This window comes from Triticum urartu, chromosome 7 (assembly GCF_003073215.2).
Source record: "Triticum urartu cultivar G1812 chromosome 7, Tu2.1, whole genome shotgun sequence".
In the NCBI taxonomy this organism is placed as follows: domain Eukaryota; kingdom Viridiplantae; phylum Streptophyta; class Magnoliopsida; order Poales; family Poaceae; genus Triticum; species Triticum urartu.
In genome coordinates, this window is record NC_053028.1 from 602,998,676 (window position 1) to 603,006,047 (window position 7,372).

Consider the following 7,372-nt stretch of genomic DNA (forward strand, 5'->3'; position numbering starts at 1 on the left):
CCGATCAGTCCGAGCACCAGCCGCCTTGGTCTTAAACCCAATTGTGGATGGCTTTCGACTCACCAAAGTGCTCATCGACGGCGGTAGTGGACTTAACCTCATCTACGAGGACACGCTCGACAAAATGCAAATTGACAAGGCCCGCATCGAGCAAAGCAGTACCACCTTTCGAGGCATCATCCCAAGTCAAGAAGCACGGTGTTCGGGGGAAATCAAACTTGATGTAGTATTCGGCACGCCTGAGAATTACAGGTCCGAAGAGTTGCTCTTCCACATGGCCCCCTTCAATGGCGGATATCATGCCCTTTTGGGGCGGGACGCCTTCTCACGCTTCCAAGCCATACCCCATTACGGGTACATGAAGCTTAAAATGCTGGGGCCTAATGGAATAATCACAGTTACAAGTGATCCAGATAAAGCACTCTGCGCCCCCTCCTAGGCTCCCTTCTCCTCTCTCCCACTATGGCCCAATAAGGCACATATACTTTCCGGGGGTTCCGATAACATCCCGGTACTCCGGTATATGCCCGAACTCACCCGGAACCATCTCGATGTCCAAACATAGGCTTTCAATATATCGATCTTTATGTTTCGACCATTACGAGACTCCTCGTCATGTCCGTGATCATATCCGGGACTCCGAACTACCTTCGGTACATCAAAACACATAAACTCATAACACCGATCGTCACCGAACGTTAAGCATGCGAACCCTACGGGTTCGAGAACTATGTAGACATGACCGAGACTCATCTCCGGTCAATAACCAATAGCGGAACCTGGATGCTCATATTGGTTCCTACATATTCTACGAAGATCTTTATCGGTTAAACCGCATAACAACATACGTTGTTCCCTTTGTCATCAGTATGTTACTTGCCCGAGATTCGATCGTCGGTATCTCAATACCTAGTTCAATCTCGTTACCGGCAAGTCTCTTTACTCGTTCCATAATGCAACATCCCGTAACTAACTCATTAGTCACATTGCTTGCAAGGCTTATTGTGATGTGCATTACCGAGAGGGCCCAGAGATACCTCTCCGATACACGGAGTGAAAAATCCTAATCTCGATCTATGACAACTCAACAAACACCATCGGAGACACCTGTAGAGCATCTTTATAGTCACCCAGTTACATTTGATAGCACACTAAGTGTTCCTTCGATATTTAGGAGTTGCATAATCTCATAGTTATAGGAACATATATAAGTTATGGTGAAAGCAATAGCAGTAAACTAAACGATCAAAGTGCTAAGCTAACGGATGTGTCAGGTCAAATGACAACTCTTTGTCCATGGCTAGAAAACTTAACCATCTTTGATTAACGAGCTAGTTAAGTAGAGGCATACTAGTGACACTCTGTTTGTCTATGTATCCACACATGTATTAAGTTTCCGGTTAATACAATTCTAGCATGAATAATAAACATTTATCATGATATAAAGAAATATAAATAACAACTTTATTATTGCCTCTAGGGCATATTTTCTTCACACCACTCTTTATATCATCACACCACGCATCTCGCTAGTTAATCCCGAACGGAGATAGCCTTTATCAATTTTATGGGCGGATCAGCTTATTAACGATCATCACACCACGCATCTCGCTAGAGTTGATCTCTTTTATGCCCTTTGGCCGGGCGATAAAACCTGGGCGAAACGCCAAAACACGTGTGAGGCTGGCAGAAGCAACAAAAGCTACATAGAGCCCATATGCCAGCCCAGGGCCACTTGGGATTCCACGGCCGAGCCTCGTCCTACTACTATGTGCGACAACAAGACTCTGGCACGGTGCTCAGGCGCTTCCCCGGATGGCTCTTTCCTGCTTTTGGTAGCGCAGGCACAGAAAAGTGTAACTCCTCTCCATTCTCTCCCCCCCTTTCCACCTCGCCCCCCACTCCCCCCTCCCCCCAGGAATCCTCCCCACCTTTCTGTTCCGTCGCCTCGACAGATCTCTCCAGCCCTCCCCCCGCTCCCCAATCCGAAGCGGCGGCGAGCTCGCGCCGGCGGAGATCCGCCGCCTGAACCGGGTATGCCACGACCCCCCTTTTGTTTCAGTCCGAATCCGGAGTTGCATTTACCCGGGCCGCCGTTCGGGTTGCTGTGGAAATGGAAAGGCGGCCGGGATTTCCAGGCGCCTTCTCCTGGCCGCGCTCTTCGATGCCCCTGCGAGGTTAGGGGATAGGGGTTTGGTTCTACGGAAGGGGTGAACAGTTCTTTTTATTTTGGGGAGGCGGGGGGTGGGGTGGGTGGGGGGGGGGGGGGACTGCTGGTTTGGGGAATTATTGTTGTGTGTTTGTGGGCGTGTCAACTTTATGTTTAGCCTAAAGTACATAGGGTTTCTGTTGCGCAGTAACTGTAGATGAGGAAATTTTAGTGGTCTTCCATTTCGGGGAGTTTCATGGCACCTCGTCAGGGAAATTATGCTAATCTGGGGTTTTGATTTGAGTTCTCCACTTGCTGGAGAGCCTCGACGCCACCTCGACCCTCTTATAGGGTTTGGCGGGATTGCTTATCCGCGAAAGGGAAATGAGAGAGTCATCATCTGAAGCATGCAATCGGCGTGTATGAGAGTCAGTGCAATTTGCAGGGGTGTTAGTTGCTAGTACAAGAGGTCCTGGGTTCAACGCGGCCACTCTGCACTGCACTGCAGGGGTAAGGCTTGCTTCGTACTACCTCCGTTCGGAATTAACTCTGAAATGAGTGAATCTACGCACGTTTCAAACAGAGGGTGTATAGTTCTAGCACTGGGTCTGGCCTTTTTTTACTCCCTCCGCCCGCAATTAGCTGACGCTCAGGATGTATCTGGACGTATTTCAGTGCTGGATACATCCGTTTGAGCTTCAACTAATTCTGAGTGGAGGAAGTAGTTGCTAGTACAAGTTATGAATCAGTCATAAACAAAGCCAAATGTGTTAACACAAACAGCACAGCAGGGATTCCGTCCCTCCTGTAGCTGCACCCCACAGATTTCCAATCAAAGCAGCACCTGTCTCAAGTACTTTGCGGATGTGCAACATTATCTGTCTTCAGATTCCATGACAATGCCCTCAATTGAGGCCCCCTTTTGCTTAGATAGGTTGTTGCTCCATTGTTAAGTGGTGTAGCCTTTTATTATTGCATCTTTCCAGATTGTTAAACATATGGTCTGCTGATAAAATAGCATTAACCTCGAATTATCCTTTTTACTGTGTTTCCAGGTTTTCATAGTTTCAACAATCCTGCCGGAATGATGTTTTAGCATGATTATAGAAGTGAAGCCTTGTAAATGTAGATTCTGAAGCTCTGTCATTGCTACACACACACCTGGATCATGGCACCACGCAACAGAACTTCATCTAGAAGGCCTCTCTGGGTCATCGTCTTGATTGCTTTTGTCTGTGCGATAGTCACTGGAGCTTATCTTTATAAACCCCAACATTACACTGGTTGCTACTTGTCCAATTCCTGTGGTTCTCAGCCTCCTCTAGAACCTGTGAGAGTATATACTGATGATGAGATAGCTGCTCGTGCTGTAATGCGAGACCTTGTTCTGTCACAGCCTGTTCAGTCAAAGAATCCGAAGATTGCTTTCATGTTCTTGACACCCAGTTCATTGCCTTTTGAGAAGCTTTGGGAAAAGTTCTTCATGGTACGATTTTTGGCACTATTTGCAAAATTAAAATCAATACATCTCTGTCTAGTCTTAACTGGAAATTTGTACACCTCAGTGGTTGAACTTGCATAATGTGCTACTAATACTAATGTCTTCTCCTATTTGGAAGAAATGGATTATTAATTGTCATGCCTGTCTTATGATAAAACTTAAAATTAATAGACCTACCCCATGAAAAGTACGGGATGTGCTCACTTGCTAGTTGCATGTGCATGGATATCGAATACTGAATCCAGCTGCTTGGATGTATTGTTTCAGGGACATGAAGACCGATACACAATATATGTGCATGCATCAAGAGAAAAGACAGTTCATGCAAGTCCAATATTCGCCGGCAGGGATATTCGGAGTGAAAAGGTAAATTACTAAAATGGATTTAGAGATCGCCTCTTTTTACACTGTTTGTATTGATTTAGAGCCTTGTTTCATACTTTTTGAATTGATCTAGAAATTAAAGGTTTTCTAATATTCTATTCCCTCCGTCCCATAATATAAGAACATTTTGCAAGCTAAAACAGCTTACAAAATGTTTTTATATTATGGGACGGAGGGAGTATATAATACATTCATCCCCACTCTATTTTCATGGAATGGTGTAGTTTGTAGTCAAGGCTCAGAGTCTGTTAATGCTCTTGAACCAGTATGGTTTGTGGGCACTATCATACCCTGTAAAGTCGCCTGCTGCCTGATAAGCATAGTCGATCTAAGTCTGTTTCACAGTTTGACATTTTAATTGTTTGAAAAAGTAATAGTTCAATTTACCTGTAGGTGGTCTGGGGTACAGTTACTATGATTGATGCAGAGAGGAGGCTCTTGGCAAATGCACTGCAAGATGCTGATAACCAGCATTTTGTTTTGCTGTCTGAGAGGTTAGTCATTTCCTTTGTTCTCATCTAAATTTAAATTGAATACCCTTATCCTGATGCTTTGTTTTTTATTGCAGTTGTGTACCACTGCATAACTTCGATTATGTATATAGTTATCTCATGGAAACAAACATCAGCTTTGTTGACTCGTAAGTGAGCGTCCTGAAGGTTATGTTACAGATGATTCTCTATAGATGCAAGTTTTTTTTCTAATATTTTAAGCTGAACATATGCCTGATTGAGGACCTGTTGTTTCCCTCTTATTCATTATTGGTACACACATCATGGCCTCACCATTGACATGCCAATTATTGTTCAGTTTCGATGATCCTGGTCCACATGGAGCAGGTAGATACTCTGAGCATATGTTACCTGAAATCATCAAGAGGGATTGGAGAAAGGGTGCACAGGTGATAATTTCTATGCTTGATTTCCCTGGAAAGTGGAATCCTTTTCTCCTTTACCAAATTCAAGTTATTTAATCGCATAAAATTGGATTATCAGAAACCTCGCAAAAATGACAAGAATAATTTAACAGCCCTTCTTGTATCATATGGTTGCCAATTGTTGCATCACATTTTTCTTCTCTTTGCACTTTCAGAACTTAAAAACAATTTTTTGAATTTCAGTAGCCATCTGTTTTCTAATTTAAACAGTTGGCATGTTTTCCTATAGCCTAACATCCCACATTCTGGCGTGTTCTCCTCTTGCAGTGGTTCACGGTGAAACGGCAGCATGCAGTTCTTATACTTGTTGACACTCTTTACTATGGAAAGTTCAAACGTTACTGTAAGGTACATATCAGCTAATTTCGAAGAAAACCAAAGAAAAATATCATGCTGTGCCTTTTCCTTGAGAATTATATTGCCATAATGCGCCCCCCCCCCACCCCCCCCCCCCTCCCCCTCCACCCCCTATCCCCCCCCCCCCCCCCCCCCCCCCCCTAGATGTTTGTGTATGACTGTAAGGCATTTGCCCTTTGTATGATATGCAACATTTTATACCTTAGTAATAGTACATATGAAAAAAAAGGTAAATCTCCATGCTACCGCATAACAGTTGTTTCAGCTAGTCTTGTTTGGTCTTAATGATTCAGCTATCACATAATAGTACAGGCCCACTTTGTTTTTTCATGGTCATGAGTTTCAAATGATCTTTAGGTCACCAGGGAACCAAGCTCCTTGCCCCTTGGTTCCATTAGCAAATGAAACCCGGGTACAGAGTTTTGTCCAAACTGGACTATTGTAGTTCTTTTGAAACACATAAACAGACAGCTACTGAAACAAGGGTGAAATTGTGGATTATGATTCATTGCTCATGATAACTATTACTGTCGACCTAGCTATTCATATCTGGATTATGTATCCTGTTTATGTACAATATTCAGCATTGTGGTCTAGAACTGTAAAGCGGAAAACATAGAGAGGGCTGCTATATCACTGTTTTAAGTTAGTAGTACTACGTTCTTCTAATCAATTGCCGATTTTCCATGACCTACAAGGTTGTTTGATTTCTTTTTCTGTAGTTTCGTGGAAATCAGATCATTGTTCTTTCCTGATTTGTATGTTGCCACTCATCTTGTGATCATTGCACTTTGCAGCCTGGAAATGAATATCATAACTGCTATTCTGATGAGCACTATCTGCCAACCTTATTTAACGTAAGCACTCAGAAGCTCCTAACCAGTTTTTTCTTTCTTTTTGTACTTTAGGCACCAGTAATATCATACTACTATTGTGCCTGCAGATGGTTGATCCAACCGGAATCGCGAACTGGTCAGTGACACGTGTTGATTGGTCTGAAGGAAAATGGCATCCTAAAGTTTATAGGGCTGTTGACACAAGCTTTGAACTGCTTAAAAGTATAGCGGTGAGTTATACTCGCACATAAAAAAAATGAAAACAGGAGGAGGAGGGGAACGGGGGTGTTATTATATTTAGTTAATTTGTGCACAATGCATAGTTTTGGAATTTGTCTAACTAAACATGAAATGTTTGCAGTCCATTGACGAGAGTGTTCATGTGACCAGCAATGCAAAGGTATATAGTTATTATTTTGATTATTCCCCCTAATGAACAATTCCACTGAACCCACAAAGTGCCAAGTTGCTGCTTATACATTTTCTGCAACCACATGGCTGTGAATCATCACCGTCAACATCATCCCCTTCTCCGTGGAGAATCTCACTATTCATCATGTTCTTGCAGCACGAAATGCAGCGAAGACCGTGCATGTGGAACGGCATGAAGAGGCCCTGCTACCTATTCGCACGGAAATTTTATCCCGAGGCGCTCGACACTCTGATGAACATTTTCTCGAATTTCACCGTCATATGAGTATGACGGATGCCTCAAGGATTCTTTCTTCACACCGATTGTTGCCCGCCGTGGCGCTGCAGTCCAGGTGCTGTTGTGTTGTAGCTGGTGTCAGAATACAACTGCTTGTTTAGCAGAGGTTTGCACGTTTTCAGATGGCACCTGACCTGGCCTGCTGATCTCTGAAGCAAATTCTCTCAATGGTTAGGCTATTTTAGTAGCAGCTCTTTTAATGGCGATTTTTGCTGGTGTAGAACAGTGGCAACTGCAAAACTAAATGAACCAGTTCGTCTGACAGAAGTGCTCTGTTTTATGAAATTGATGCCTGATCTAGTATGTGCCTGAAATGAGTCAAAAAAAAATTGGGGGCACCTGAAATGAGCCAGTTCGTCTGACTGAGATGCTAAAGCAGACGGGCGTCTTTTATTTTGCGTCTTTGCCATTGCGTAGTAGTCTGAATCTTTTGCACTATATGAATGAATTATAATAGAAAGACTGATATTTTGTAATATCTATATGAACATATTTGTAA

The 7,372-nt window shown here is 43.4% G+C and overlaps 1 protein-coding gene across 1 annotated transcript; it reads left to right on the forward strand.

Annotated features, from left to right (window-relative positions):
• The first annotated feature begins 1,738 nt into the window (after positions 1-1,738).
• LOC125523539 (glycosyltransferase BC10-like) lies at positions 1,739-7,139 on the forward strand. Its single transcript, XM_048688563.1, has 11 exons — positions 1,739-2,034; positions 3,205-3,635; positions 3,918-4,016; positions 4,428-4,528; positions 4,603-4,674; positions 4,845-4,935; positions 5,239-5,319; positions 6,126-6,185; positions 6,272-6,394; positions 6,526-6,564; positions 6,733-7,139. Exons 2-11 carry the CDS (start codon positions 3,318-3,320, stop codon positions 6,859-6,861), a joined length of 1,113 nt encoding a protein of 370 aa, XP_048544520.1. The 5' UTR covers positions 1,739-2,034; positions 3,205-3,317; the 3' UTR covers positions 6,862-7,139.
• The last annotated feature ends 233 nt before the right edge of the window (positions 7,140-7,372 follow it).